This window comes from Aspergillus multicolor (genome assembly GCF_047715735.1).
Source record: "Aspergillus multicolor strain CBS 133.54 unplaced genomic scaffold BDW74scaffold_1, whole genome shotgun sequence".
Taxonomy (NCBI): domain Eukaryota; kingdom Fungi; phylum Ascomycota; class Eurotiomycetes; order Eurotiales; family Aspergillaceae; genus Aspergillus; species Aspergillus multicolor.
Genome location: NW_027395952.1, coordinates 3,036,009 through 3,060,370, shown reverse-complemented (window position 1 = coordinate 3,060,370; position 24,362 = coordinate 3,036,009). Strand labels below are relative to the sequence as shown.

Sequence of the window (24,362 nt, the reverse complement as noted above, 5' to 3'; positions counted from 1 at the left end):
CGGGTGGGACCGGTTGTTTGATACTGGAGTGTCATCGATCTTTCTAGCACCGCCTCGTCATGCACAGTAACACTGTCGGAATGGGCGACAAGATAATGTTATTTCCCGAGTCAATATCACTCAACGCGAGCAGAGTTGATACCGGCTGTAAAAGATTTATGGAACGTCCCTTGCCCCGAGTCTAGAATCGCCTGGGCGAGGTCCATCCGGGTCCGGAGCCGTGCTACCTCCTGTGGCCGCGGCAGAGGGCCTGCGACAGGTGCCCGAGTGAGGGCCCGGGAAGGTTAATTTGGCACTACCATTTTAGCAACGGGGTATTAATAGTTTAATGCAAGAACAAGAAATAATATTCGAGCTCGAAAGAGAAGAGGATGAGAGAATCGCTGTCGGAACCCGATTGTCAAGGGGCGGACAGATGAGGGGCGCGCGCCGATGAGCAATAATGGCGTCCCAATAATATTAGACCACCACCACCAAAGAATCCTTGATATTGGACAAGTCATTGACCCTGATAGATACCTCTGTCAAAGCTCATTCACGGAATCCCTACCGAGCAGGAAAACGGGCATGGGAAGTTGGTCCAGCTTGGTTGGATCCAGTTTCTCAGCCCAGCGAGGTGGACTGGACGCTTCAATGACGTATTGATGAGTCCTGACAGCCCGAGCCCTTCACTGCAAAAAACTGGAATATCTGCTGCCCTTTTCCCTCTGAACTCCGTGCAACCTCTACAATTCTTCAAGGAAGACCCTCAATCTCTGCCTCAGACCTGCTTTAGACCTACCTCCCGTCTTCTGCTATCTTTACTTGCGCCTTCTCCTCTCTACACGATGACTGTTTACATAGCTTCTCTGTACTGAACCCCACCATATGCTTACCTCGTGGATCCCCGCTTGCTAATGAAATTAGGTTTCTCCCATATACAGTCAGCTTTCGTCCTCCAGAGCCTACCCAAGCCCTCCCCTCAAGCCCTTTGCCCAAGAAGCAGGTTCCTGAATCCGTGCAAGCCACGCCCAACCCTGCAGTCAGCTTGTTTGAGAAGCGCAATGAGGCTTCCAATGTTGGTCTAACTCCGGGTGCGACCACAGACCATGAACGGATCTTCACTTCCGACCCGAACAAGGCTGACCAGAGCCAGTCTGAATACCCATTCCCTAACCCAGATACTGCTTACAATTACGAACACTTGACTGAAAGCGAAGCCCATTCACCCGCATGGGGCGTCCGGACCGCGCTCAATCAACCCAAGCCGCAGTCCGCTTTTTTGGCATCCCCTTCAATCCTCAGACACCAAGAGTCTTCCGCAGACACCCTGCCCAAAGTAGATGGACCATCATCGGCGCCACCAACAAAGCATTCGAGAAGACCTTCTGGACGCAGCCACAACCGGAAGCCCTCATTCTCCGAGACAGAGTGGAAGATCACAACTGCCGAACAGGGCAATGGCGGTTTGCGGAACGCCGTACGAGCCGCGGCGGAGACTGGGCAGCTGGAAGACAAGGTCTGGGTGGGTACGCTGGGTATGCCGACCGACGCATTGTCTGAGTCAACGAAGGCAATGATATCCGAGAAGCTAGAGGGTGAATACGATTGCTTGACGGTCGATGTCAACGACAGTGATTTTGACGGTCATTATACCCATTTCTGCAAAACGATCCTCTGGCCAGTTTTCCACTATCAGATTCCCGACAACCCGAAGAGCAAAGCCTACGAGGACCATTCGTGGGTCTACTATGTCAAGTTGAACCAGGTCTTTGCGGAGCGCATTGCGCGAAACTGGAGACGGGGCGATACCATCTGGGTTCAAGACTATCACTTGCTCCTTGTTCCGGCGATGCTGCGAAAACTACTCCCAGATGCACAGATCGGATTTTTCCTCCACGTTGCTTTCCCATCCTCTGAGGTGTTCCGGTGCTTGGCGCCACGTAAGGAGCTTCTTGAGGGCATGCTTGGGGCGAATCTGGTCGGATTCCAGACAGAAGAATATTGTCGTCATTTCCTACAGACCTGCAGTCGAATCCTCAGTGTTGAGGCTACAAACGATGGTCTCCAGCTGGAGGACCGATTCGTGAATGTGACCAAGTTCCCGATTGGTATTGATCCGCTCTCGTGGGACAAGCGCCGTAAGGCAGCAGACGTCGAGCAGTGGATCAAGACGATTTCCGACCGCTATGCAGGTAAGAGGCTCATCGTGGCTCGCGACAAGATTGATCAGGTGCGCGGCATTCGACAGAAGCTGCTGAGCTATGAGCTCTTCCTCAACACCCACCCGGAATGGCGCGAAAAGGTAGTTTTGATCCAGGTGGCTACCAGCACGACAGAACAGCCAGAGCTGGAAGCTATGATCTCTGACATTGTCATGCGCATCAACTCCACTCACTCAACGCTTGCGCACCAACCTCTAGTGTTCCTGAAACAAGACCTTGCCTTCCCGCAATACCTTGCTTTGATTTCCGTGGCGGATGCGATGATGATCACTAGTCTACGTGAGGGTATGAATCTAACAAGCCACGAGTTTGTCTACTGCCAAGATGGGAAGTACGGTGCTCAGAAGTACGGATCACTCATTCTCAGCGAATTTACGGGTAGTGCATCCGTATTCGGCAACCATGCCCTACTCGTTAACCCATGGGACTACCACCAGTGCGCGGACGCGATTAACACGGCTCTTTCCCGCAGCGAAGATGAGCGCCAGCGTGTGTGGAAACAGCTGCATCAATCCGTGCTTCAGAACTCCACATCTAATTGGGTTAAATCATTTAGCGAGACTTTGAGCCGCGTCTGGCACGAGCAATCTTCCCGTGAGATCATGGCTGTTCCGAGACTCTCCATGAACAAACTTGAAGACAAGTACCGCCAGGCAAACCGGCGGCTCATAATCTTGGATTATGAGGGCACGCTGGCTTCATGGGGATCTCCCAAGAGCATCATCGTCACTACCCCGCAACGGGCCATCACCACGCTAGCGGACCTGACCGAGGACCCGAAGAATGTTGTGTATGTGATGAGCGCGCGGATGCCAGAGGAGCTAGAGCGGCTTTTCCGAATGGTTTCTGGGCTGGGTTTGATTGCAGAAAATGGATGCTTCGTTCGCGAACCATACTCGGAGACGTGGTCGAAGTTGACCAACAAGGATCAGACCGACGCCTGGAAGACGGCCGTGAAGCAAATGCTTGAGTATTACCAGCAGCGTGCGGAAGGAAGTTGGATTGAACAGCGGCACTGCTCTCTTGTCTTCCACTATGAAGCGGCCGAGGACCAGCCGGCGGCGTGCCGTTTGGCGTCCGAGTGTGCAGACCACATCAACGACGCTTGCGCCAACCAAGGCGTGCACGCTGTCTTAGTCGACGGACTACTCGTCGTTGAGCCGACCAACACGAACAAGGCCTCGGCGGCGGAACTGGTCTGGCGATCTTGTATGAAGCAGCAAGACGACGCGGGCCGACCAGACTTCTTGCTTGCAATCGGTGACAGCCGTGATGACGAGCCCGTTTTCCGGTGGGCCAACAAGCTGGAGAGTGCGCACGCGGTCAGTTACGCTATGACGGTTACGCTCGGCTCGAGGAGTACTGAAGCGCGGGCTACCTTGACGCAGGGAGTTGCTGGTACGTTGTTTGCGCTCGATTATATTGCTCTTGAATCATGTGCTAACGGAGTATAGGAGTTTTGACATCTCTAGAGAGACTGGCGAAAACATCTGCTGATCAAGGTGTTTCGAGATAGTTAACATAGAAGACGCCGTGTTTACCTACATTTCTTGTCACTAGCATCTTTATGAATAGCCATCTTTAGAATGATGAACTCATGTTGAGAAATAAGCAGTGAACACGGTAACCGAGTGAATCAGCGCTCGGCAGCAAACTAGCCGAGGTATACTTACTGTATCATACCGATAAGATTAAGGCCATGTGCCTTCCAACACATAAATTGCCGCGTTATTTCGAACTTTTGACTTAATCATCTACCATAGTTTCCTTATAGTTTCTATTTTCGAAATGAACGCAGGAACCGCCCACGGTGCCAAATTTGAAGAGGCAATCCGTGTAACGCCCCTAGGGCGCAACCGTTACTCCGCATTTCTCGAGAAATCCTTTTGCATCGGCACAGGTATTCCCCGCATCTACAAACGTTGACTTTGCCTTTTCAATTTCACCGGCTAATTCAGGAGATAGTACCTCATGGTGGTTATACGAGTGCAGTTCTTTACCGGCTTGCCCTGGTGCACTTTGCAACCGCCCATCCAGACCTCTATCAGAGCGAACCGGCAACCCCGATATCAATGCACTTGACCTTCCTCAGGCGCACGTCTGACGGTCCCGCAACGCTGAGGGTGCATGATATGAAATTAGGCAAGAGAACCAGTTCCCTACATGTTGAGCTGCTACAGCCTAAAGACCATAGCCAAAGTGGAAAGGATATCCGCGAAGATCAAATGGAGGTTAAGGTGGCCGGATACATCACGGTCAGCCCGGCGAGCTCGGAAGTCGGCGTGTCATCAAAGACAGAATGGGAAATCCATCCGGAGCCCGTGGGTGGGAGTCGAAGTGACGGCGGGGTCGACTTTGAGCGGCTATCGCAGACAGGTCGAGACGAAGCTTGGATGAGACAGGATCCGCCATTTGCGGATTTCCGCAAGGCTACGACGCAGGTTGAGCTGTTCGGGGTAGACCCGGCTCGGAAGAAGCGCAAGAACGGGATCGTAGATCAGTGGGCGCGGCTGAAGCCGGAGGGGAACGTTACGAGATGGAGTAATGAGGGGGTGGTGTTTCTCACGGACATGTTCCCCATGGCGCTGGATGGGTTTGATACGATGGCGACGGGGGGTGAGTCGGGTTCCTCAACTGGGGGAGCTGGGCCCACGGCTAAGTACTGGTTTCCGACTGTGTCGCTGAGTATTGATTTTAAGAAGAGACTGCCCAAGGCTGGGGAGGAATGGCTGTATAGCCGGGTGGTGACAAAGGAGGTGCGCAATGGAAGGACCGATTTGGATGTGACGATTCTGGATGCGAGGGGGGAGATTGTGGCACTGAGCACGCAGATTGGATTGGTGGTGAGTGCCAGTCGGAATATTGGGAAGCGAGCGCGGTTGTAGATGTCTAAAGATTCTATTCGATATAGGTATATTATATACACAGTGACATAATACAGATGAGAAAGTATACTACAAGACACTCTTCACAGCCAATGTCAACAGCCAGAATGCCATCGCATCAACCATGATCTTCCCGTCCTGAATAACCTGCGCCTTGACCCAGAGTTTCTTCCCTTGTTTCGCTAGCACCTTGACCCTAACCTCAATCTCGCCGGGCACCGAAACAGGCCTCTTATACCGCACGTCCAATTGCGACGTGAACATCTTCGACCGAATCCTGGCGCCAGGCGCGCCCCCTGCAGCAGCAACAGCAGCGGAGTCATACTGCTCCCCCGCCTCCGGCGCATAAAGCGTAACACCCAAACTCATCGCTTCGTCAATCACGGTAGCTAGAACCCCTCCGTGGGCTGTGGCCGGATGGCCGCAAACCCCGGAGCTAGCAAAATCAAGGCGCATCAGCAGATCCGCGCCGGGAACGGGGATCAGTTGCGGGGGTGCAGTTGGCGACGGCCATAGGGGAGGCTGGGAGGGCAGATTAGGTGGGAGGTGCTCAAGTCTGAAAGTGTGCACTGATGGGATTGTGATTGCGGATGAGAGCGTCTGGCTGAAGAAGCCGTCTTCGCCGGTGGCTGGTTTGGGGTGGCGGGAGTATGTCGGGATCGAGATGTACTGCGGTGGCCCTTGATTGGTGGACATTTTTCTTTTTTTCTGATTTTTTTTTTTCTTTGTACCTTTTTTTTCTGTTATCTATCAGGTTCTTTAATCTTCTGGAGATATCGAGGACTTTTAAGTGTTTGACTACGAGGACCTGAGGCACTGGGGCAGCGGATGGGTGGAGAGAGAGGAGACCCCGGCAAGGACTTTCTGTGAAGAACCATTTTCTTATCTTTGGAAATTGACTCTGTGCTAAGTCTAACTTACTCCGTAGTGCTACTAGCCTGCTACTGGCAATTGCTGCTAGTCTGGCTGCATAATTGGGAGATTAAGTAGCTTAATGTAGAGTTAATGCTGGCTAGCTTGTTTACACTTACCGGAATCCGGTCCTTCCTTGGATGCGCTCACCAAATTCCAGGCTATTTATTCGACCGGTTGCCCCTTGGTCCAGCTCATTCATGTTTCTCCTCTGGTCCCTGGTCGTACAAATACCTAGTCCCAGTTCCAATTCTTTCTGCAGGCAGAAATTATAATCATAATTCACGCATCTCTTACGGATTACGACAGCAGTCTGTTGGCCGCTCAAGATGATCTACGCTCCGATCTTCCTCGCGCTCGTCGCCCCCATCGTTGCTCAGTCCAGCTCCAACTGGACCCTCCCCGCCGGCTTCGATCTGAACCAGGTCGACTCGACTACCAGAGGTATCTGACTCTGGTCTGCTTTCACACGAATCCTGCTAACATGCGCAGCCAACTGGTGTCTTGCGGAGCGCAACAACTGCCCTAAAATCTGCGGTGGTGTTGCCAGTGCGAACCGCTGCGATACTGTACGCGATCTGAGATTTCGGTAAAATTTTCCACTCGCTAATCTGGTACGCCATAGGACACTCTTGACTTCACCTGCACTTGCTCCAACGGCACCGACGCCAATGTAGGCCTCTACGAAGGCACTATTCCCTTCTATGTCTGCCAGGAAGAGTACGCGCAGTGCATTCAGCAATCCACTACCCAGGATGGCGATGATGAGTGCAAGCAAGGTCTGAACAGCTGCGGAAGCCTCAATGCTTCTGCTTCTACGACCACTTCGACCACTACCACTACCTCGACCACTGTGACTTCTGAGACGAGCACTGCGACCGGCGACTCTGACAGCAACACTGAGGCTACGCCCACGGACTCGAGCGACAGCCCTACCGAGACCGATGGGGCGATGCGCCTGATGCAGAACTATGGATTGACTGGGTTCGCGACCGTGCTGGTTGCTGCTTTTGCGCTGCTGTAGAGTAATTCTAGTTGAGTTGTGAGATGAAGGGGACGCACGGCGATTGGACATGATGATGATAATGAGTATAATATAATATTTCCATCATAATTTCCGGATCATTGTAGAACAAAGAGTGGTATAGGCATATGTAGATCTCGCCTTGCTTCCATGGCGGTGCCAAGAACTGATCCCACAGAAATTTCTCCACCGCCAAAATCAAATCATCTCAACTGAACCCAGACTTCACCTCTGCCTTCCTCCTCTCCCTACACCCCTATCACTCGCCATGCCCGCCCCTTCAACTACCCTCCTGATCGAGGGCTCTTTCTCCGAACTCGCCGAGGAGTTTGCTGCCTACCTTGATGCCCTTACCAAGCCCGACGACACCACCATCCAGACCGAGCTCGCCCCGCTGCTGCAGCCCCTCCGCGAGCAGGAACAGAATGATACCCAGATCGACCAGAGCAAGCGGGATGAGGTGCTGAAGAAGTTGGTCTCGGCCGCCACTGTGCTCAGCACGGCACCGGAGAAGGGTGCGCATCACAACAGTTCTTGCGGAACTTGAAAAACATACTGATGTGAACCAGAAATCACACCCGCCTACAACCTCCTGATCCACCTCGTCCAGCAGGCCTCCGACCCTGACATGTTCCTCTCCCGCATTTGCTCATACCTCGCCAAACCCATCTCCTCCTCACCTCAGTTCGGCGCCTCTCTGTCCATCGCCATCCTGTCCACCATCTTCAACACACTCGCCCCCTCCGACTCCAGCCGATTCCACGTCCTCCTGGCCGTTATCGCCGTTATTCGCCAGTCCGGCTCCTCGGCTGCGTTCGATGCTTTGAAGCCCCAGCTGACCGCGCAGTTGCCCAACTGGCGCTCCGTCTGGGAACTTGACGATGAGGAGGCCCGCCGTCTGCACCTGGCTATCGCCGACGCCGCCCAGGCCGCCGGCGACCTCGACTGGGCTCAGACTCACGTTGTCGAGGCTCTCCAGACCATCCCCCCCGCTGAGGCCTCGTCTCCCGCTGCCCGCGACCTGGCCGTGCGCGCTCTGACCTCGGCTCTCACCCACCCCGCCGTCTTCGACTTCACCCCGTTGACCGCCGCCGATGCCGTCCAGGCCCTGCGCTCCAGCGACGCCCCTCTCTTCGAGCTGCTCGAGATTTTCACTGCTGACACTCTCGATGCCTACGAGGACTTCATCTCCACCACCCCTGTCGCTAACATCCTTCCCGACAACGCCCTGACCCCCCACGCCGAAGCTCTGCAGACCAAGATCCGTCTGCTCACTCTGGCTTCTCTCGCCGCCGCGGCCACAACCACAACCGGTCCATCTGCGCGCTCCCTTTCATACGAGACGATCGCGTCGTCCCTCCGTGTGCCGCAAGAGGAAGTTGAGAAGTGGGTTATCGATACCATCCGTGCCGGTCTCGTTGAGGGCAAGCTCTCTCAACTGCGCTCTGAGTTCCTCGTCCACCGCGCCACCTACCGTGTGTTCGGTGAGAAGCAATGGGCCGAAGTCCAGGGTCGTCTTATGGTCTGGCGACGAAGCCTCGAGAACGTCCTTGGCGTCATTCGCAGCGAGCGGGAGCGATTTGTACGGGAAGCTGCTGCCCAAGCGGCGGCTGCTGCAGAGGCTGAGAAGGGTGAGAAGAGCAACAAGGGACAGTCTGAGCGTCGACGTGCTCCTCAAGAGGTAGCTGCGGCGGAGTAGACGCCACAAACAAAAACTGATGAGATAAAATGTAATGACTATTCAAGTTCATTGGTTCTTCTAGAGTTACTGAAAACACACCGGATTCAAAATTCAGCTGCTCGCACAGTGCATATTCAAATCTACTAATATTTATATCCTGTTATTTAACAGCGTATCAACAAATGACCGAATTTACACCCCGATGTAGGAAACTAAGCAGAAGAAGGTTTCAGCCCACGCTTCTCGAACCCAGCCTGAATCCGCTTATAGACCTCCTCGACCGTTCCCGTCGCCGTAACACTAATGACCTTGTCCTGCTTCTCGAACTCCGTAACAACAGGCATACTCGTCTCCACGAACGTCCTAAACCGCTTGCGGATCGACTCCGCATTGTCATCATCCCTCCCACTCGTCTCGCCCCTCTTCAAAAGCCTCTTCTCCATAACCTCCTCCGGACAATCCAAGAAAAGCGTAAACTCACTCGGGCAAACCGTCTCCTCAAAGAACACTGCCTGGTCAAGCTTGCGCGGGAACCCGTCAATCAAGAACCGCGGCTTCTTCGCACCAGCGGCAGCGTATTTCTCCTTGTTGCTCGCGAGCTCTGCAGCCATTGCGTTCGAGAGCAGGGCGACGGTAATCTCCATCGGCACGATCTTGCCCTCCGTGATGTAGTTCTTGATCAGCGAGCCGTATTCGGACTCGGGACGGATTTGCTCCGCGCGGAGGAGGTCGCCGGCAGAGAGGTGGACGAAGCCATAGTCGCGGACGAGGTTGGAGGACTGCGTGCCCTTTCCTGAACCGGGGCCGCCGAGGAGGAAGACGACTGTTGTTTCGGCGGGGGAGAAGCGGGGGGTCTTTTTGTCGGTGGACATTTTCTTTTTTTCGCTCTTGTGTGATAACGATTTTCAAGCGTCAAGATTCAATCGGGAGGGTTTGTTGGGACTGAGTTGTAGAGTAGGTAGTACGGCCGTGGCGGGGTTGAGTCTCGTTTTAGGACCGTTGAGCGGCGGCGGCGGTCTTCTGCAAGTAAGCTTGCTTTTCGGCGGCGCGGGATTTCGCGAGGGCTCCGTATGCTACTGAGCCGATGGCGAAGATGGCGAGGAAGGGGAGGACTTTGAAGTTCTTTTTTGCGTATTGGGAGGTTGGAGGGGCTTGGGGTGGTGCAGGAGGACGAGGTGAAGCACTGGAATTATTAGGGGGGATCGACATGATCTTGCGTGGCAGTGGCACAGAGGATTGTTTGATGAAGTCGGCTGGCTGCGGTCTAGGTTACGAGGTATAGGTACCTGTTACGTAATAATTGGCTGCATCGCGCTGGGTATGTAATTGTGTTACAGTACAGATCTATAGAGGTGAAACTGAGGGTATCAAACAGCACAACACATCTACTCTCTCAGTAGCGCTCTTCATAAGCTAAAACTCAACTGGAGCCGAGACAAACTTCCATCTGATCCTATCCATAGGTTCAGTACTACACAAAACTGTCCTTCACTTCTTTGTACCCCGTCCACTCGAGCATTCGACCAGCATCAACAAACCCTATTCCACCAATGTCAATAGACCCTACCGGTGTCAAGAGATCCGACCAGTGTCGACCTATCGGACCAGCGTCAACAGAGTGTCAGCAGAACCACATTTAATCAGGTGTCCAACATGAAGAACGCCGAAGCCAAACTGGACAGGCTTCCAGGCGAGATCCGCAACAGAATCTACAGCCACCTCTTCGACGTCCAGCGAGTCGAGATCAGCCGGTCCATGGACGAGAACACCGGCCACAGACGTCTCACGCACAAGCTCCTCCCACCGCGAAGCCTGCGCACCCAGACCCCAACAATGCTGCAGTACAACAAGAAAAGCGAGACCCAGACCCAGCTGTGCGTCCCCTTTGTCTCGAAGCTATTCTACAACGACACACTCTGCATGCTCTACGAATGCACCCAGTTCGCCTTCGCAAACACCAAATGCGTCTACAAGTTCCTCAGCAGAACGCCCAAGTGCGCGCAGGCAGCCATCAAACACATTGAGCTGCATCATACGATGTATAACGAGCCGAGCTCGCTAGCGCACCGCGAAATAAAGCTGCGGAGCGACAAGAACTGGTATTCGCTGTGCGCGAAGATATCTCTGACCTTCGATGCTTTGAGTGTCCTCCATGTGGACATGTGGGTGATCTGCCCGTCAGCGAGCCTGGAGGTCGGGGAGCCGTGGTCTTTGCCGCTTCTCGCTTTGGGGAGAAGGGAAGGGAAAGGAAAGCAAAAGGGGCTGCAGTTCGTCAAGATACAGCTGAGAAGCCCTCGGTTTGCGGACGTGAAGCTGGAGCATGTGGCAAGACAGCTAGAGGCCGAGATGACCAATCCGATCGCCATGCAGATTCGCGAGGATGAAAGTATTGCGAGGGAGTTGGCCGGGCCGGTTAGGGCTGGTAAAGTGCTGAGGTTGGTTTTCGATTAAGGGCTGATCATGATAATTATGGACGAAATAGCAAGGTCAAATCGGTCTATAATTAGGAAAAGGGTATGTACGTAATGCATAATACAGAAAATGAAATCAGCCGAGCTTTTTAATGCGATGTCATCGGCTGCCGTTCTGCCTCGTCTAGCGGGATTTCGTGATACGACCGTGTTCGACGTCGTCGAAGGCAGTAGTATACACTGGCCAAAACACCAGCCAGGGAGCAAGTGACTAGAATGAATATCAAAAGTCCACCAACGCCGCGAATCATCTGGTATGCCTCGACTGCCGCCTTGGCTGCCTCTTCGGGGTCAACGTGGGACTCTGTTTCTGTATCCGCACCCATGTCCATATCCATGTCTGCCATACTTCCTGCTTCCTTTTCCTCCCCCACGTCCGGCTCTTCCTCTTTTGTCGAGTGCAGAACTGACGGGTCATCCGGGGTCGGCTGCTCCCCGCCCTGGAATCCAGCGAGTCGCCAGTTGTTGGGTGTCTGTGTCCTCTGGTCCTCAGACTTACCCAAGACGTTGCCGTCCTTGTCCAATGCTTCTGCTGACACCCAGTCCAAGTATCCATTGGCAATGTACATCGTCTCGAAGTCCGTCTTGGTTGTGTTGCCAACAGGCACCGAAAGACCATCCTCCGAAGACCGCGCATAGAAACGCCATGAAGCAATGTCCGTCGCGCCATTCCAGCTGACATGAATGATAGTAGTCATATCCGTTGGGTCCGTACCGTATACAGATGCGACCATGTCCGGCGGCGTCTTAGGTCGTCCGGTAAAGGGGAACTTGTATGACCGGTATGAGGAGAGGCGCGTTGAGACGAACTTAGCCTCCATCAGGAGCTTGCCGTCTGGATCGTGCTCGCTCTGGTAGCCGCGTTCACTCCAGCCAACAAAGGTGTTGCCGTTGGACAGAGTCTGTACATTACCACGCAGCCGAGTTAGGCCGCCATCAGGTCGGGTTATGCGCTTGACTACCCTCGCGGTCATTGGAGAGACAGTAGTGTCAAGTTGCACGTAGAGTGCGGAAGAGACATCCTCCTCGGCCTCCAATTCGTCCGAGGCGTTGTTCATGAAAGAAATCACATGGTGTGTTCCGTTGGACTCGACGAAGCGAGCATGATGTTGCTTGGAGAAGGTGAAGTCCATATCGAAATCGTTGAGTTTACCGCCCAGCCGCCAGACAATGTTACCCTCCTTGGAGATGTAGTAGATCGTGTTGGCAAACCGTGCTGAGAGGAGGTAATCGCCCACCGAGTTCTTGTCGGCTGAGTTGACGTGGATGTAATCCCAACCCGGCCGGTCAGCAGGGTACGAATTCGGGTGAACTTTCACCGACTCGTCAACAAGGACGTTGCCGAAAGAGCTCCATTCAAACAAGACTTCGCCTGTCTCGGTATCAAGTTCAAGCAGGCCTCCAGCAATGATCCAGCTGGAATCTTGTGGTCGACCAAGCGCGGACAGGTCCGTATATTCGGACTTGTAGAGGCACGCAAGAGCAGTCTTTCCTCCGTCAAGGACATTGAACTCGTGCATATTGAAGGCACTCAGATCGTTGACAACGCCGACCTTATACTCCTGTTCGTAGTGCTGATCTAAAATGTAACCGTAACCCTTATCCGTACCGTCATCTTGATATTGATGCTGAAGGATAAACGAGAGGTGAGATTCACCGTCAATATTATTGGCCGCTTTGAAATCGAAAGCATTCCGATTATCAAATTGGGGGGATCCAGCCCAGATTAATACCTACAACGTCAGTTGAAAGTTAGGGCTTGGATTTGTGGTGCTTACTCCATCTCCATCATATATATATGGTCCTACTTGGTATGGTATCCATTGCTTGGTAGGGATTTCAGGTTCAATGATCCCGTATGGTGCAACAAACCAATACCCCGGGGCTACAGCCTCCCGGTCATAGTAGGAAATGTCGAACTTTAGTGCTCGTACTTTGGGAAGCTGGAGAAGTTAGCAGGCGAACTACTATAAAAATCACTATTCATACCGTGACGAAAGACATCAAGTCATCATCGTCTCCCGCGTCCGCTAGGACATGGCCGAAAGCCAGAGACAATAATATTGATGAGAAAAGCATATCGAATGAGTGGCTAGGAAGGAATCTTCCAAAGGAGGTTGAAATATAGACACAGAATTATACCGTCAACAAATAGGTCATAAAGACGGTCGTCAAGCAGCACGGCCTCCAGACCGAGGGATAGACGGAGGGAAGAAAACGAAGACCCAGCGTTCCTGCTGAGTTCTTCAAAAAAAGAAGGAGTTTGAAGAAGAAGGGGTTGCAAGAGCGAAGAAGCCAGGAAAGGAGAAACGACTACGGAGTAAGCCTCCGCGCTCGCAGAGTCGCAGCACCAATCTCCGCATAAAAAAATGGCCAGTGACAACGCAAGCGCTGATATGGAAGCTGACGATCGGATGGGGCGAACAGTCTTGGCATCATCCTGGGTGGAGCTGACAAGGCCAGTTTTGACAACCTGAACGAGAATTGCATCGAGAATCGTATCCGAGTTTGTAGTGACCGTTGCTTCTTAGATGTATAACATCACCATTTCAACCTGTCGGGGAGCCAAGCGACCATAGTTCTTCCCATTCCGATTCAATTGACATCTCAGAGAAGAGAATAGCGATGCGAAGTCGACAGAAAGCCGAATTGTCCGGAGCATACGTAGTAGTGTGCGCGATCTCCACCACTGAGACTCGTTTGCGACTTCGGACTCGGAGTTAGATGGGCCATGGCCCAGTGTGCTTGAATCTGGAACATAACTCTCGGACTTCGAGGGCGAAGGCAGGGCTGTCACGCTGTGATCTGGAAGGCCTCGTAGAAGTGTCCACATTATACGAAGCGAACCGTGCCGTCCGGGCATGTTCTCTGACCGGCAAATAATGACAGCCTTGCAGTCAGCCCAGGCCCTACGGATCCCGGGATCAGGGGTTGCTTCCATCGGAATTATTGTGGCGATCAGCTCACCGTTTGTTGCTTGATTCTCGGCTCAGGCACCCACGAGCGTCGAGACTCGAGAGTTTCGAGTAGAGAGGGATAACCGGTTGCACGAACTGTTGAAGCCTGGATCATTTTCTGCTCTTCAATATGACTGAGTGCAGCTTGGTCGGCTGAGGGGTCGGCCATGGTCGGCTTGCATTGTTTCTTCTAAGAAGCATGCTCACAGATCATCAGATAATCAAACATCCAGCTGTTTCAGGTTCTGTAACAAGTGACGACGCCTTGCAGGGCGGTCTTGAGGACGCAGACGCAGCCACGTGATAGCCTCTCAACGACAGCTCTTTGGCTCCTGTGATTCTGGAGGTTGAAACGCGAATCTTGAACAGATGAGGTGACATTTAAAAAGTCTTGAAGCGAAGATCTTAAGATTGCGACATCACAGCCCTACATGACGAAGCGATCCACTCTCTGAGCGTATCTCAATCAAGCTCAAGACTACTAAGCACCAGGGATTCCCTTATAAGTTATCATACGCAGAGTTCTATGGGAGCAGGCCCTTGCTGCTTCTCTGACTATTAATATTATTTACCTCACTGACTATGTACACAGATATCATGTCCACACCGAACCATCACAGGGAAGAACTAATTCTTCCCATCACTGATCAAGAGCGTAGCTTGCGATCGGAGCCTCTTCAAAAGGTTTCTGGTCGAACAACATTTGCTCTGCGACGGCGACCAGCAGAAGACCCTCTGATCCCAGCAAATCATCCACGCCCAGCTGCGGTGCGATTATATCCGCACACACCTTCTCAGTGTCAATCCGGGAAACATCTCCAGGCCCATCGTGGCGGAGAGCATCCGCGGCCAGGGCCCATGATAGGGGGTTATACAGCATTCCTTCATGCAGGTAAGCACCGCCGCCAGGCTGTCCAGCACAGACCGTCTGCGCGTGGTTGTTGGTTACACCGACTCCTCGGGCATCGTTGAGTATCGCAGAGGCGTTGGCGCCACTTTGTGGCTGCACAATTTCGTCGAAGGAGGAGTAAAGAGTCGTCGTGGGGACATATGCCGAGTCTCCGCCGTCTGCTCTCAAAACCTCGATGAATGTCGTCTCGTACCTCTGCTGGAACAGCGAGGGCGTGCAATAAATGCCAGAAAGTAGCGGACACGCCGCATCCGCAATCACTGTGCCGCGGAAATCGGGGCTGATGGCGATGAAATCGTCAACCACGTCTCGAGTTGATGGCCAGTACTTGAACGACCATTGGATATTGAGGCCGCCCTGGGACCACGAGAGGACAGCAACGTTGGAGTCGGAGACTGCAGAAATGTAGTTGATCGCATACGCAACGTACTCGGCGTTAACCTGGACATCTGCCAGAGAAGCCCCCGGTATGTTGAGCCAGACCACATCCGCTTCGGGCACGGCGTCTGCCAGCTTGCCAAAGCTGTAATACCAGGTCAGGCCTCCTGGAACTGCAGTTCCCGGCACGAGGATAACCGGCTTCTTTCCGTTCTTGCCGTATTGGAACGTATCTGGGATATATATCGCTGCCCTGAGGTCCTCTTCACTGACGGAGTAAGGCGCATCCCCTTTGGCCTTGGATGGGTAAATGCTCGTTTCTGTCAGAGGGGCGTTCTTATTGTCGATGGAGTTCAGCTCGAAATCGAGGTATCCGTTCAGGAGGTTCAAGATGTCGCCTGGAAGTGCCAGCGCGAGGCTGGCCACGATTTCGAGCAAGTTGGTCTTCCCATCGACTGCAACCTGAATTGTCTCCCATGCCTCCTCCACGGTTTGGTCGTCGCTCCGGTGTTTACCCCCTGTGACTCCATCTACGATGGCACCAACGGCATCCGATAATAACCCGTTGTCCTCGACGGAAGGGTCATCGGCACCCAGAGAAAAGATTGACGCTAGGTCATGCTTCTGGTTGTCGCGCTGAACTGCAGCTGAAGCCACCGGGCTCGCCGAGCCGAATATGGCATGCGCCAACACCGCGCCAACAAGTGCAGGAACCCTCATCTTGAGTCTGAGAGACAGCTGAGAGATTGAGATCTGCTCGCAGAGCAGGGCAGCGGCCTACATTTAAAGCGCTGGGTCGTCTAGGCCGGCGGAAACAGGTTTTCGACATCTATAGGGCACTGGGAAGATCCACATTTCGTGGACGAACAAAAGATTTGGTGGTGTACAAGCTATTTTTTTGAATGCCAATTGTTGAAAATTATTGGATAGATACAAATATTTCTCATGAGGATTTGAATATCATTGACGAGTCCATGGTGTTTGCGCCTTTGGGGTTGTGCCTGATACGTTGATGGGGAGGATCTTCAGGGTCATATCCCCTTTTCAAGCTTGGAAGTGCCTCTGTGAACCATGGTCCAGACTGAACCAGTCAGTGCTTTCACTGCTTTATCAGCCGGCTGCTTTGCCGCGCGTTTTTGCTTTTCTGGAGACTTGGACTAGTTGGAGGCCCAGCACCCCGCCATATTCGAACCAGGATCGGCATCCAGACGGGCTGTAGCCTGTGTCTGTGCCATACTGGTAGGCGCCTACAAAGTGATTCCGTGAGCCCGCGATCACCAAGATAGAATCATTTATTTTATATGATAGCACGTCTCTATTAATTTAGGATCAACGGCATGAATCAGGCTCTCGAGTCATTCGGTGTTGGATTTGAACGGTTACTTTTAACTATACATCGTGATAGAGGCGATTGTGTACTCGAAGTCTCAAAGTGTATACTTCACCACGATTAAAGTTGTTTCAGATATATTCATAGTACACTCTCTGGCCTTTGAAAGATATGATGAATATCAACCTGGTTTGGTAGTCACTGCGCAGCGGCTACGATCATAGTCTTTTATATACTTGATACACTGATGGATATGGTACTCGGACAGGTGGATGCCTCTTATATGCAGGCTAGAGGGTGTATCTTTGACTCATCCTACAAACTTACTACTTAGATAGCCATCCACACATACTACTGCGTAGGTTTATGGACCTAGACACTACATTCTCGGTCATGGTTCGTTAACAAGCACTTTGACGCCAAGTGCGCTATGTACACTCCCACATAAGATTCAAAGCATCATAGAGCAACTACTACTAGATATAGATACAGAAACTTCATTACCGGCCACGGTCAAGCGCTCACTCCTCCGGCTGAGTCTTTTCGAGCGTTCCCGGATTATGCGCGACTCGATGGCCATGCTGGTCGCTGTAGATAACCTACCAGAAACGTACTCAGCGAAGGAAGTTCTGAACCCACTGGCAGAATCAGGACCATACCTTAGGAGGGTTCTTGACATCTTCTTGTTCGGCTCCAGCCTGGTCGGAGACTATCTTCTCGACCTGTTGCTGGTGTCAGTCACTCCACGTCATGCTATACGGCAGTATGGAGTTCAGGAATGCGGAGGAAGTTGTCGGCTAGAGCCGAAGCCTCTAGCTCTTCTATCGACCTCGCGGCCTTGTTGAATGGTGCAAACAAGGTGCGATAATAAAGAGAATGACTTGGTCAAAGGTGGATGAAGCTAGGGCCTACCTCTCCTTGGTGCGAACCGCCGCGGATCCTCGTGAAGACATAGTCTCCCTCCTTGATCTCTTTGCCGTTCTTGTCCTGGACTTTTGAAGATGGCATTTTTGCCGTCAGATGTGGATTGCTGGATGGCTTGATTTCTACAATGCTCGAGATTCAGCCCCGATGAATGTAGTTGAAGGTTGTGTGATGTCACTGGGTCGTCACCTCATTTATAGCATCTCATTTGTCTACAGGGGAGAGACTACGCAGCATATCACCGTGGAGCATGGTCAGCTAGGTAATTAAAGCACAATTGCTGCAAAGTGCGGGGTGTGGAGCCCATCCGCAAGAATTGGGACCATGTCAAGATCTCAGAAATGCCACATGGCTTACAAGTAGAGACAGCGAAGTGAGCAACCACTACTTGCAGGAAATGGAAGATCTCGACCATCGCCATGGACGAGTATCCGGGCTGGAATTTTCGGACCACGGCCCAAGACGCTGAGTTCTTGTGATAGGAGACAGAGAAAGAGAAGCACGCCCTTGTACACTGTGCGAGGGTGTGCGACTCGGCGCAAAGCAAGTTCCGTGTCCGGATGCTACAGTCCGTCTTGAGTCTCTCGCGAAGGCTGGGCAGCGATCGCGTGGTTATATTGCTTGAAGGGCGCGCCAAGGGGTTCGGAATGAAGGAGCGAGACCGCGAGAGCGGGTAGTACTCCGCACAACAATATAAGCGTAAGCCACTGGCAAGCATGGTGTTGACAGAGAACGTTGGCAATCTGTCTGGGCACTGGGGCAGAGGCCGGCCGCCAGTGTAACAGTTCCCGCCACTATGATTAGACCCCGGTCGAACTGCCACCGTTGCACCCAGGCTCGCTCGACGCCGGAGCCCATCACACCACACTTTCGCTGAAAGTGAGAAGAGAGTCTGCTTCGTCAGATTAATCCAAGACATCTGGCCAGCACGGTGCGATGGATGAGGAACCATGTCTCATCCAGAAAAGCCAAGTTCATTAACCCAGCAGTTAAACTGTTCGGCTGACACCCGGGCAGCGGAAATGGAGATACCAGACACGAGCAAGACGGTAATTATGCTCCTGGCTGGCTGGACAACCCGGCCACCCTGAAACACGGACGTATTCATCAATGCAACTCTGATGGCGGCCCACTCGTATTAATTTGAGGGCTCGCCGCTCGAGAGGAACCGATGGCGAAGATTTAGTGCAGGTGGTGACAGCGATTGGGCAGAAGGCCCGTTCATGACTCGATTAGACGCCGATAACCCTGATCTGTGTCAAGAGTTAATGTTCGGTATGAAAGAAGATTACCTGATCTACTAGCAGAGCAATATCCAAATGAGAGTTGCCCTGAGCGCCTTGGAGTTACTAGTGGAAGACAAGGTAGCAGCGGACTGTGTCAGTCTCGACTCTCCACATGCCCATTCTTCCGTGCTGTCCGTAATACCGGTACATGACCGATATCGCTCCAGCTCTGATAGAATGAAGGGATGGGATTCCTGAGCCCTCGGATCTGCCTCCTGCGTTTCTTCTTCTCTTCTCCTCGCCTTCTGCATAATAGATCCATACTGCAGTCTGACAAGTTAAGAATGGCCACGCGTTGATCGTTGATCCATGCCTCCGGAGCCGTCCATTTGCACAACTCGACACTGGCTGGGTCTGTGATAATACCAATACTAATAGATACTACACTCCCTGCTACGACGACGCCGAAACCCACTCTAGCCACTATCAGATCTTGCTCGCACTCTCAGCCCTTGCTCAGTTTCCACCTCTACAGACGAGACGGAGCCTGACGCTTGGAGACCACCTTCACTCCGCTCCTTGCGAGACCGTTTCAACCTCTGTTGACTGTTGACGGCGGACACGATAGTATCTTCTCGCTGTCTCGCTGACCCTCCCTGCTCCAGTCTGGCTGGTGTTAGTGTTACCCTGAGTCTCGGTCTGCACTCCTACTTATAAACCCAGCATTCAAGACTGAACGATTCGCTATTTCTGCTGTTGTGTCCTGCATCTTGAGTGTTCTTAATATTCCGATACCCGCCCTCATGGCTTTTTGAATCATCCCCATGCACTGATAAGCTTATATCAACTTTCTTTTGACAACCAATCTTATTTGCATACAAACAACCTTGGTGACTATATTTGCCTCTGATTGGCAAGATTGCCCGACACTTAACCATGTCAAGTCCTCTAGCCAAGGTCCTGCATAGAATGCAGGCGCTCTTCTCGAATATCGTCGCCGCTCTGGAGGCGATGCTGTTGTTCCCTTCGCTATTCCGTGATCCCTCGCGCCGAGGAGGAAAGTCAACTCATGCAGCTTTCTGGCGACGACGGGCTCTCGACGCCTTTGCCGACGAGATCGACATTCTCTTTTCCAAGCCTTTGACTCTGCGAAATATGCTTACGATGTCTGAAAAGATCCGTGAGCAGTTCAGGACAGGTCTAGCTTCCAGTTCAATCAACATGTTGCCCTCTTATAACCATGTTCTACCGTCTGGACTAGAGAAGGGCACATTTCTCGCTCTTGATGTCGGCGGTTCAACAATGAGAGTGGCGTTGATTGAACTGCGGGGACAAGGACAGATGGAAGTCCTCCGGGTGTCTTCGTCACCAATTGACAACCAAGTGAAATTGCTAGAAGGAAATCTTTTCTTTGACTGGATGACCGAAAAGATCGAAGAGATGCTCCTCGAGGTGGACGCCAACTACGGACGCGAAGAGACACCCCTTTCCATGGGCTTGTCATGGTCTTTCCCAATCGAGCAGACTTCAAACAGCAGTGGATTGGTCATCCATATGGGCAAAGGCTTTCTGTGCTCTATGGGAACTGTCGGGCAGGAACTAGGAGCTCTCATCGTTCAGTCCTGCCAGAAGCGCAGCCTCAATGTCCGAGTGGCCGCTATCGTCAACGACAGCTCCGCGACATTGCTCTCTCGAGCCTACGTCGACCCCGCAACACGCATGTCTCTCATTCTCGGTACCGGCACGAATGTGGCCATACATTTTCCTGTTCATGCTGTTGGGCTCAACAAATTTGGCATACGACCAGCTGGCTGGTTCGACTACGCTAAACATGTCATCATCAACAGTGAAATGAGCATGTTCGGTGGTGGGGTTTTACCCATGACACGATGGGACGACATTCTCAACCGCACACACTTGAGACCCGACTACCAACCATTAGAGTACATGGCCACGGGACGTTACCTGGGTGAGATCGTGCGTCTCATCATCATCGAGGCAGTAGAAGCTGCACAGCTCTTTGGAGGAGAGTTGCCTCATTCGATGCGAGATGCCTATTCATTCGACACCAGCATTGTTGCCTTTATCGAAGCCGATTCATCGCCGTTCCTTGCTTCATCAGCTACCCTTCTTCAAAAAGAACATACGTTCTCTCGCGCTCCAACACCAGACGACATGCAGTTCCTCCTGCGCGTGTGTCGAACCGTTTCTAAGCGGGCAGCGGGATACCTTGCTACCGCAATTCACAGCATGTGGTGCCTGCGCAATGAATCCGAATACCCCGATACTCCCTCATCGCCATCACTCAAGGAGCCTCGCGAGGTGACAATCACAGAGAGTGAAAGCAACACCAACTGCCTGTCTATCGCGTGTGACGGCAGCGTCATCAACAAATACCCCGGTTTCAGAGACCGCTGCCAAGCTTACCTCAACCAGCTGACGCAAGAGACAAACTCGTCCATGGGGTTGCAAATCTCAGACAACGGTCCATGCATCCGATTGGAACCTGCTCCCGACAGTGCCATCTTGGGCGCAGCTGTCGCGGTTGCAGTTGCAGTGGCCGAAAAGCCAGAATAGACAGTCCTGTAAGATTGTATATGCTCCGAGGATCAGGAATATTTTGCATTGAAAGGTGTTTTATATGAGCTGGGGTTGCGGCGATATCAAGCATGCTATTTTTTTCTTCAAATGCATTTCATCTGAGTGTGGTGTTTCTGGGCTATCATAGTGTTTGCTCGCATATATGGCTCAAATAGGGCATCGGTCTCAGGCGACAGATAGAGTTAGCACCTTTTGTGTACATAATCATAATTCATATGAGACTGAAACCAACCCAACCGCTTCTTGTGATGTTTCAGAGTTAGGTGATATTCTGCCCGGGTAGTCCCCCGCTGTACCGATTGATTCTTATGGGGCCATTGACCGACCCCTCCATCTCTGACGTGGTGTTTACCGCATCTCATTGTTCAACAGAGAGGGGTTCATTCTTTGCAGAGATCCTGTAGTAACTCTAGCATCCGCCGTTGAAGAGCCGTCAATTCATCCAATGATAACCGGCCCTGCTTATCTGGCGTACCCGGCCCAGGGTGGTTAGAAGGAAGCCCTCCTTGCTGATGGTTCTGCTTGCTTGCGTCGCTTGCAATAAGACCCTTATTGATGCAGAAGAACGGCACCTCCAGGGCTTTCAGCTCAGCCAACATAGCATCAGCCATCTGCTTCGATGCCCTGTACACTTTCGCATCGTAGTTGCGAACCTCAGTGAGGTCTTCTTCGGCCGTCTGTTGTTGTTAGCTTTGTTCCGACAGGCGAGTTATATCACGACTTACTGAAACATCCTCTTCCTCAACTGGTGCACCAATGGAACGTCTATAGTACCATAACACATTAGAAAGCTGCCAGTAAGACCGCAACAGTTGGGGCTCTAGATGGATCTCTTGAGGAGTATAGCAAGATGGGACATACAAAACCTGATCCAACTCTCTCTTCTTCTCCTTTCGCGCGCTCTGCTTTTCCACTAGTGCTTCACGCCCCTTCCACCATTGCCTCTCATGGTCGTGCTGGCGCTGGATTAGGAAGCGGATGCGGCCCTGGATCTGCTCATTCTGGGCGACGGTGCGCATGACTTGTCTGAGAGCCGCGGGCCATGTTGTTATTGATGATGAGAGATCTTTGCTTTGAGACTGGGTTTCGGATGACAGTAGTGGGGTAGGTTGTCTGGGGTACTGAGGCTGTGCTTGGGGTACAGGGAGAGGTTGAACTGGTGGTGGTTCGTAGCTGCTATCAGCTTCAATGGCTTGGTTTTGATTGGAGAATGCGGAGAGGGTCCTCAGGATGGAGTTGAGGTCGGGTGCGTTATCTTGCGACATTATATGCTTGCAGATACTGAGTAGACTATTCAAAGCGAAGTCAATCCAAGATCTCATAATATTGTGCTAGGTAGATGTAGGTATAGTTGAAGTCTAGTAGATAGAGGAGTGGAGTCTTGGCGGCCAACCGTGGAAGACGCGGCGGTCATCCCATCGTCGGCTGAAAATTTCCCGGTTCAAGTCCTCCATCAACATAGCTACCAACCCTGCCCCGACAGCGGTCTCCGTACGTTAATTCCATGGTCAACCACATACGGACTTAATTGGGCCATACATACTTCTTCTACCTGCTATCCGCCCTCTCCGCTCCCTTCCCCGTCTTCTCCTTCCGACGCATCACACCATGTCCCGATCCGCCGCAGACGCAACTCGGTTCACGGCCACAGGGCCCTACGCCAGCTCAAAGCCCAGCAACACCCCTTACAAGCTCCCTGAAGCCTTAGAGGCCGAGCTCAAGCGGCAGAACAATGGAGCTGGATCTGGGCTTGGGAACAGACCGGAGACGCCTAAGGAGAAGGTCGAGCGACTGCGAGCACAGGCACGGGCGGCCCGGTTAGCGCAGTCGACCTCGCGGATGGACACGGTGGTGGAATTCGGAAGACGGTTCGCGAATAAGGCGCATAAGACCATGGTCTACACCCTTATCGCCGCGTCCGGTACGTCTACTCCTTGGTCTGGTTTATGAAATGCACATGCACCTTCGCAATTGCTGTACTACCGGATTAGATAAACAGCAATATAAACTAATAGGCCTCTAGGCGTCTGTGGCGTGCTCACTGTCTACTCTATGGTCTCCCTTACACTCTACAACCGTCGTCAACGCGCCCTATGGATCGAGAAGGAATTGCAAACTCTCCGCGATGCCCAGAAGGCACTTGCCGCCGGAACCGCAACATCGGAACAACTGGAGCTCCTGAAAAAGGAGAAGATCGGTGAAATCTACCAGCAGAAGAAGGAAGAGGAGAAGGCTCAACGGCCGTGGAACAAAGCCAAGGCCTACCTGCTAGGCGGTCTGAAGACCGAGGAGGCTCCCTCACCAGAAGCCGTGGCGGCGAGTGAAGAAATGGATAAGCCCGGAGTTCTGGAGGCCATCAAGGCTGCTGAGTCCAAATTGGACCATGCTCCCTTAGTTGCTGCTGCCCCAGGACCGCTGGATGTCCTTGCTGAGAACGCAGAGACTGCTGCCAAGCAGACAACGAAAAGCTGGAAGAGCTGGCTCACCGGTCGGTGAGTTGCGAATCGGAAAAAGATGATACGATTTGAAGATTCGAAGTATAGATTGTGCTCCGGGCGTCCCACTCTCAGCTGCCGCCGGGATCCCCGCCTCGACAGGGTTCGCCTCTCCTGGCCTAGCCGTTTCCTTATTGCATCGCATCCGGTGTCCTCTTCCGTCTCTGTTGTAGTTTACCAACTTGGGTTGCGGCGTCCTCTGGTGTCTTTGAAGCTCGAACCTTGTACTTAATACTGGGTCCGTTTTACGTTGATGTACATATACAGTCTCTCATCTTGGTTAGAACTACTAGTTCGAGTGAAGTATGCCTTGCAGTCAGACCCGTAGGGCCGTAAGGCTGTCGGAAATCGGCAAATCGCCGGA

The 24,362-nt window shown here is 52.5% G+C and overlaps 14 protein-coding genes across 14 annotated transcripts; 7 read left to right on the top strand and 7 right to left on the bottom strand.

Annotated features, from left to right (window-relative positions):
- The first annotated feature begins 407 nt into the window (after nucleotides 1-407).
- BDW74DRAFT_10684 (putative alpha,alpha-trehalose phosphate synthase subunit TPS3) lies at nucleotides 408-3,856 on the top strand. The gene is made up of 3 exons (XM_073721651.1): nucleotides 408-850; nucleotides 907-3,602; nucleotides 3,659-3,856. Exons 1-3 carry the CDS (start codon nucleotides 645-647, stop codon nucleotides 3,718-3,720), a joined length of 2,964 nt encoding a protein of 987 aa, XP_073590334.1. The 5' UTR covers nucleotides 408-644; the 3' UTR covers nucleotides 3,721-3,856.
- Nucleotides 3,370-5,124, top strand: BDW74DRAFT_10699 (thioesterase family protein). The gene is made up of 3 exons (XM_073721655.1): nucleotides 3,370-3,602; nucleotides 3,659-4,104; nucleotides 4,170-5,124. Exons 2-3 carry the CDS (start codon nucleotides 3,993-3,995, stop codon nucleotides 5,087-5,089), a joined length of 1,032 nt encoding a protein of 343 aa, XP_073590333.1. The 5' UTR covers nucleotides 3,370-3,602; nucleotides 3,659-3,992; the 3' UTR covers nucleotides 5,090-5,124.
- Nucleotides 5,087-5,746, bottom strand: BDW74DRAFT_143266 (HotDog domain-containing protein). Its single transcript, XM_073722849.1, has one exon. The coding sequence runs from the start codon at nucleotides 5,543-5,545 to the stop codon at nucleotides 5,159-5,161; it is 387 nt and encodes a 128-aa protein (XP_073590332.1). The 5' UTR covers nucleotides 5,546-5,746; the 3' UTR covers nucleotides 5,087-5,158.
- Nucleotides 5,747-6,330: 584 nt separating this feature from the next.
- Nucleotides 6,331-7,025, top strand: BDW74DRAFT_173062 (uncharacterized protein; the record flags this gene model as incomplete). Its single annotated transcript, XM_073727717.1, has 3 exons — nucleotides 6,331-6,445; nucleotides 6,494-6,570; nucleotides 6,627-7,025. 3 exons carry the CDS (start codon nucleotides 6,331-6,333, stop codon nucleotides 7,023-7,025), a joined length of 591 nt encoding a protein of 196 aa, XP_073590331.1.
- A 230-nt stretch (nucleotides 7,026-7,255) lies between these two features.
- BDW74DRAFT_143263 (PCI domain protein) lies at nucleotides 7,256-8,853 on the top strand. Its single transcript, XM_073722848.1, has 2 exons — nucleotides 7,256-7,540; nucleotides 7,595-8,853. Exons 1-2 carry the CDS (start codon nucleotides 7,294-7,296, stop codon nucleotides 8,722-8,724), a joined length of 1,377 nt encoding a protein of 458 aa, XP_073590330.1. The 5' UTR covers nucleotides 7,256-7,293; the 3' UTR covers nucleotides 8,725-8,853.
- On the bottom strand, nucleotides 8,854-9,929 carry ura6 (uridylate kinase ura6). The gene has a single exon (XM_073722847.1). It carries the CDS (start codon nucleotides 9,576-9,578, stop codon nucleotides 8,919-8,921), a length of 660 nt encoding a protein of 219 aa, XP_073590329.1. The 5' UTR covers nucleotides 9,579-9,929; the 3' UTR covers nucleotides 8,854-8,918.
- Nucleotides 9,930-10,108: 179 nt separating this feature from the next.
- On the top strand, nucleotides 10,109-11,211 carry BDW74DRAFT_10635 (uncharacterized protein). The gene has a single exon (XM_073721638.1). The coding sequence runs from the start codon at nucleotides 10,360-10,362 to the stop codon at nucleotides 11,155-11,157; it is 798 nt and encodes a 265-aa protein (XP_073590328.1). The 5' UTR covers nucleotides 10,109-10,359; the 3' UTR covers nucleotides 11,158-11,211.
- BDW74DRAFT_10645 (uncharacterized protein) lies at nucleotides 11,212-13,480 on the bottom strand. Its single transcript, XM_073721642.1, has 3 exons — nucleotides 13,167-13,480; nucleotides 12,956-13,120; nucleotides 11,212-12,910 (listed from the first exon to the last, which is right to left on the bottom strand). The coding sequence occupies exons 1-3, from the start codon at nucleotides 13,254-13,256 to the stop codon at nucleotides 11,267-11,269; spliced, it is 1,899 nt and encodes a 632-aa protein (XP_073590327.1). The 5' UTR covers nucleotides 13,257-13,480; the 3' UTR covers nucleotides 11,212-11,266.
- Nucleotides 13,481-14,446: 966 nt separating this feature from the next.
- BDW74DRAFT_10643 (putative lipase) lies at nucleotides 14,447-16,288 on the bottom strand. Its single transcript, XM_073721640.1, has one exon. The coding sequence runs from the start codon at nucleotides 16,140-16,142 to the stop codon at nucleotides 14,775-14,777; it is 1,368 nt and encodes a 455-aa protein (XP_073590326.1). The 5' UTR covers nucleotides 16,143-16,288; the 3' UTR covers nucleotides 14,447-14,774.
- An 809-nt stretch (nucleotides 16,289-17,097) lies between these two features.
- Nucleotides 17,098-17,819, bottom strand: BDW74DRAFT_143255 (DUF2945 domain-containing protein). The gene is made up of 3 exons (XM_073722846.1): nucleotides 17,665-17,819; nucleotides 17,412-17,474; nucleotides 17,098-17,351 (listed from the first exon to the last, which is right to left on the bottom strand). The coding sequence occupies exons 1-3, from the start codon at nucleotides 17,758-17,760 to the stop codon at nucleotides 17,274-17,276; spliced, it is 237 nt and encodes a 78-aa protein (XP_073590325.1). The 5' UTR covers nucleotides 17,761-17,819; the 3' UTR covers nucleotides 17,098-17,273.
- A 300-nt stretch (nucleotides 17,820-18,119) lies between these two features.
- Nucleotides 18,120-18,885, bottom strand: BDW74DRAFT_143253 (uncharacterized protein). Its single transcript, XM_073722845.1, has one exon. It carries the CDS (start codon nucleotides 18,532-18,534, stop codon nucleotides 18,289-18,291), a length of 246 nt encoding a protein of 81 aa, XP_073590324.1. The 5' UTR covers nucleotides 18,535-18,885; the 3' UTR covers nucleotides 18,120-18,288.
- Nucleotides 18,886-19,498: 613 nt separating this feature from the next.
- BDW74DRAFT_10622 (putative hexokinase) lies at nucleotides 19,499-21,681 on the top strand. Its single transcript, XM_073721633.1, has 2 exons — nucleotides 19,499-19,577; nucleotides 19,634-21,681. Exon 2 carries the CDS (start codon nucleotides 19,839-19,841, stop codon nucleotides 21,477-21,479), a length of 1,641 nt encoding a protein of 546 aa, XP_073590323.1. The 5' UTR covers nucleotides 19,499-19,577; nucleotides 19,634-19,838; the 3' UTR covers nucleotides 21,480-21,681.
- Nucleotides 21,682-21,715: 34 nt separating this feature from the next.
- On the bottom strand, nucleotides 21,716-22,808 carry BDW74DRAFT_10601 (uncharacterized protein). The gene is made up of 3 exons (XM_073721627.1): nucleotides 22,365-22,808; nucleotides 22,229-22,268; nucleotides 21,716-22,180 (listed from the first exon to the last, which is right to left on the bottom strand). Exons 1-3 carry the CDS (start codon nucleotides 22,766-22,768, stop codon nucleotides 21,884-21,886), a joined length of 741 nt encoding a protein of 246 aa, XP_073590322.1. The 5' UTR covers nucleotides 22,769-22,808; the 3' UTR covers nucleotides 21,716-21,883.
- A 62-nt stretch (nucleotides 22,809-22,870) lies between these two features.
- BDW74DRAFT_143251 (cytochrome c oxidase assembly protein COX14) lies at nucleotides 22,871-24,301 on the top strand. Its single transcript, XM_073722844.1, has 2 exons — nucleotides 22,871-23,424; nucleotides 23,527-24,301. Exons 1-2 carry the CDS (start codon nucleotides 23,112-23,114, stop codon nucleotides 23,997-23,999), a joined length of 786 nt encoding a protein of 261 aa, XP_073590321.1. The 5' UTR covers nucleotides 22,871-23,111; the 3' UTR covers nucleotides 24,000-24,301.
- Nucleotides 24,302-24,362: the final 61 nt, after the last annotated feature.

What these genes read in the sequence shown, in the direction of transcription:
- BDW74DRAFT_143255 (XM_073722846.1), bottom strand. Translation starts at nt 17,760, where the DNA reads ATGCCATCTTCAAAAGTCCAGGACAAGAACGGCAAAGAGATCAAGGAG. An exon ending in GCGGTTCGCACCAAGGAGAG is followed by an intron (nt 17,475 to 17,664) that starts GTAGGCCCTAGC and finishes CACCAGCAACAG; the next exon opens with GTCGAGAAGATAGTCTCCGA. An exon ending in ATGTCAAGAACCCTCCTAAG is followed by an intron (nt 17,352 to 17,411) that starts GTATGGTCCTGA and finishes CGTTTCTGGTAG; the next exon opens with GTTATCTACAGCGACCAGCA.
- BDW74DRAFT_10601 (XM_073721627.1), bottom strand. Translation starts at nt 22,768, where the DNA reads ATGTCGCAAGATAACGCACCCGACCTCAACTCCATCCTGAGGACCCTC. An exon ending in AGAGAGTTGGATCAGGTTTT is followed by an intron (nt 22,269 to 22,364) that starts GTATGTCCCATC and finishes ATGGTACTATAG; the next exon opens with ACGTTCCATTGGTGCACCAG. An exon ending in TTGAGGAAGAGGATGTTTCA is followed by an intron (nt 22,181 to 22,228) that starts GTAAGTCGTGAT and finishes TAACAACAACAG; the next exon opens with ACGGCCGAAGAAGACCTCAC.
- BDW74DRAFT_10622 (XM_073721633.1), top strand. Translation starts at nt 19,839, where the DNA reads ATGTCAAGTCCTCTAGCCAAGGTCCTGCATAGAATGCAGGCGCTCTTC.
- BDW74DRAFT_143263 (XM_073722848.1), top strand. Translation starts at nt 7,294, where the DNA reads ATGCCCGCCCCTTCAACTACCCTCCTGATCGAGGGCTCTTTCTCCGAA. An exon ending in CAGCACGGCACCGGAGAAGG is followed by an intron (nt 7,541 to 7,594) that starts GTGCGCATCACA and finishes GATGTGAACCAG; the next exon opens with AAATCACACCCGCCTACAAC.
- BDW74DRAFT_143251 (XM_073722844.1), top strand. Translation starts at nt 23,112, where the DNA reads ATGTCCCGATCCGCCGCAGACGCAACTCGGTTCACGGCCACAGGGCCC. An exon ending in CACCCTTATCGCCGCGTCCG is followed by an intron (nt 23,425 to 23,526) that starts GTACGTCTACTC and finishes ATAGGCCTCTAG; the next exon opens with GCGTCTGTGGCGTGCTCACT.
- BDW74DRAFT_10684 (XM_073721651.1), top strand. Translation starts at nt 645, where the DNA reads ATGAGTCCTGACAGCCCGAGCCCTTCACTGCAAAAAACTGGAATATCT. An exon ending in ACTGTTTACATAGCTTCTCT is followed by an intron (nt 851 to 906) that starts GTACTGAACCCC and finishes TAATGAAATTAG; the next exon opens with GTTTCTCCCATATACAGTCA. An exon ending in CTTGACGCAGGGAGTTGCTG is followed by an intron (nt 3,603 to 3,658) that starts GTACGTTGTTTG and finishes AACGGAGTATAG; the next exon opens with GAGTTTTGACATCTCTAGAG.
- ura6 (XM_073722847.1), bottom strand. Translation starts at nt 9,578, where the DNA reads ATGTCCACCGACAAAAAGACCCCCCGCTTCTCCCCCGCCGAAACAACA.
- BDW74DRAFT_10635 (XM_073721638.1), top strand. Translation starts at nt 10,360, where the DNA reads ATGAAGAACGCCGAAGCCAAACTGGACAGGCTTCCAGGCGAGATCCGC.
- BDW74DRAFT_10643 (XM_073721640.1), bottom strand. Translation starts at nt 16,142, where the DNA reads ATGAGGGTTCCTGCACTTGTTGGCGCGGTGTTGGCGCATGCCATATTC.
- BDW74DRAFT_143266 (XM_073722849.1), bottom strand. Translation starts at nt 5,545, where the DNA reads ATGCGCCTTGATTTTGCTAGCTCCGGGGTTTGCGGCCATCCGGCCACA.
- BDW74DRAFT_10699 (XM_073721655.1), top strand. Translation starts at nt 3,993, where the DNA reads ATGAACGCAGGAACCGCCCACGGTGCCAAATTTGAAGAGGCAATCCGT. An exon ending in ATCCTTTTGCATCGGCACAG is followed by an intron (nt 4,105 to 4,169) that starts GTATTCCCCGCA and finishes TTCAGGAGATAG; the next exon opens with TACCTCATGGTGGTTATACG.
- BDW74DRAFT_143253 (XM_073722845.1), bottom strand. Translation starts at nt 18,534, where the DNA reads ATGGGCTCCGGCGTCGAGCGAGCCTGGGTGCAACGGTGGCAGTTCGAC.
- BDW74DRAFT_10645 (XM_073721642.1), bottom strand. Translation starts at nt 13,256, where the DNA reads ATGCTTTTCTCATCAATATTATTGTCTCTGGCTTTCGGCCATGTCCTA. An exon ending in ACTTGATGTCTTTCGTCACG is followed by an intron (nt 13,121 to 13,166) that starts GTATGAATAGTG and finishes TAACTTCTCCAG; the next exon opens with CTTCCCAAAGTACGAGCACT. An exon ending in ATATATATGATGGAGATGGA is followed by an intron (nt 12,911 to 12,955) that starts GTAAGCACCACA and finishes CTGACGTTGTAG; the next exon opens with GTATTAATCTGGGCTGGATC.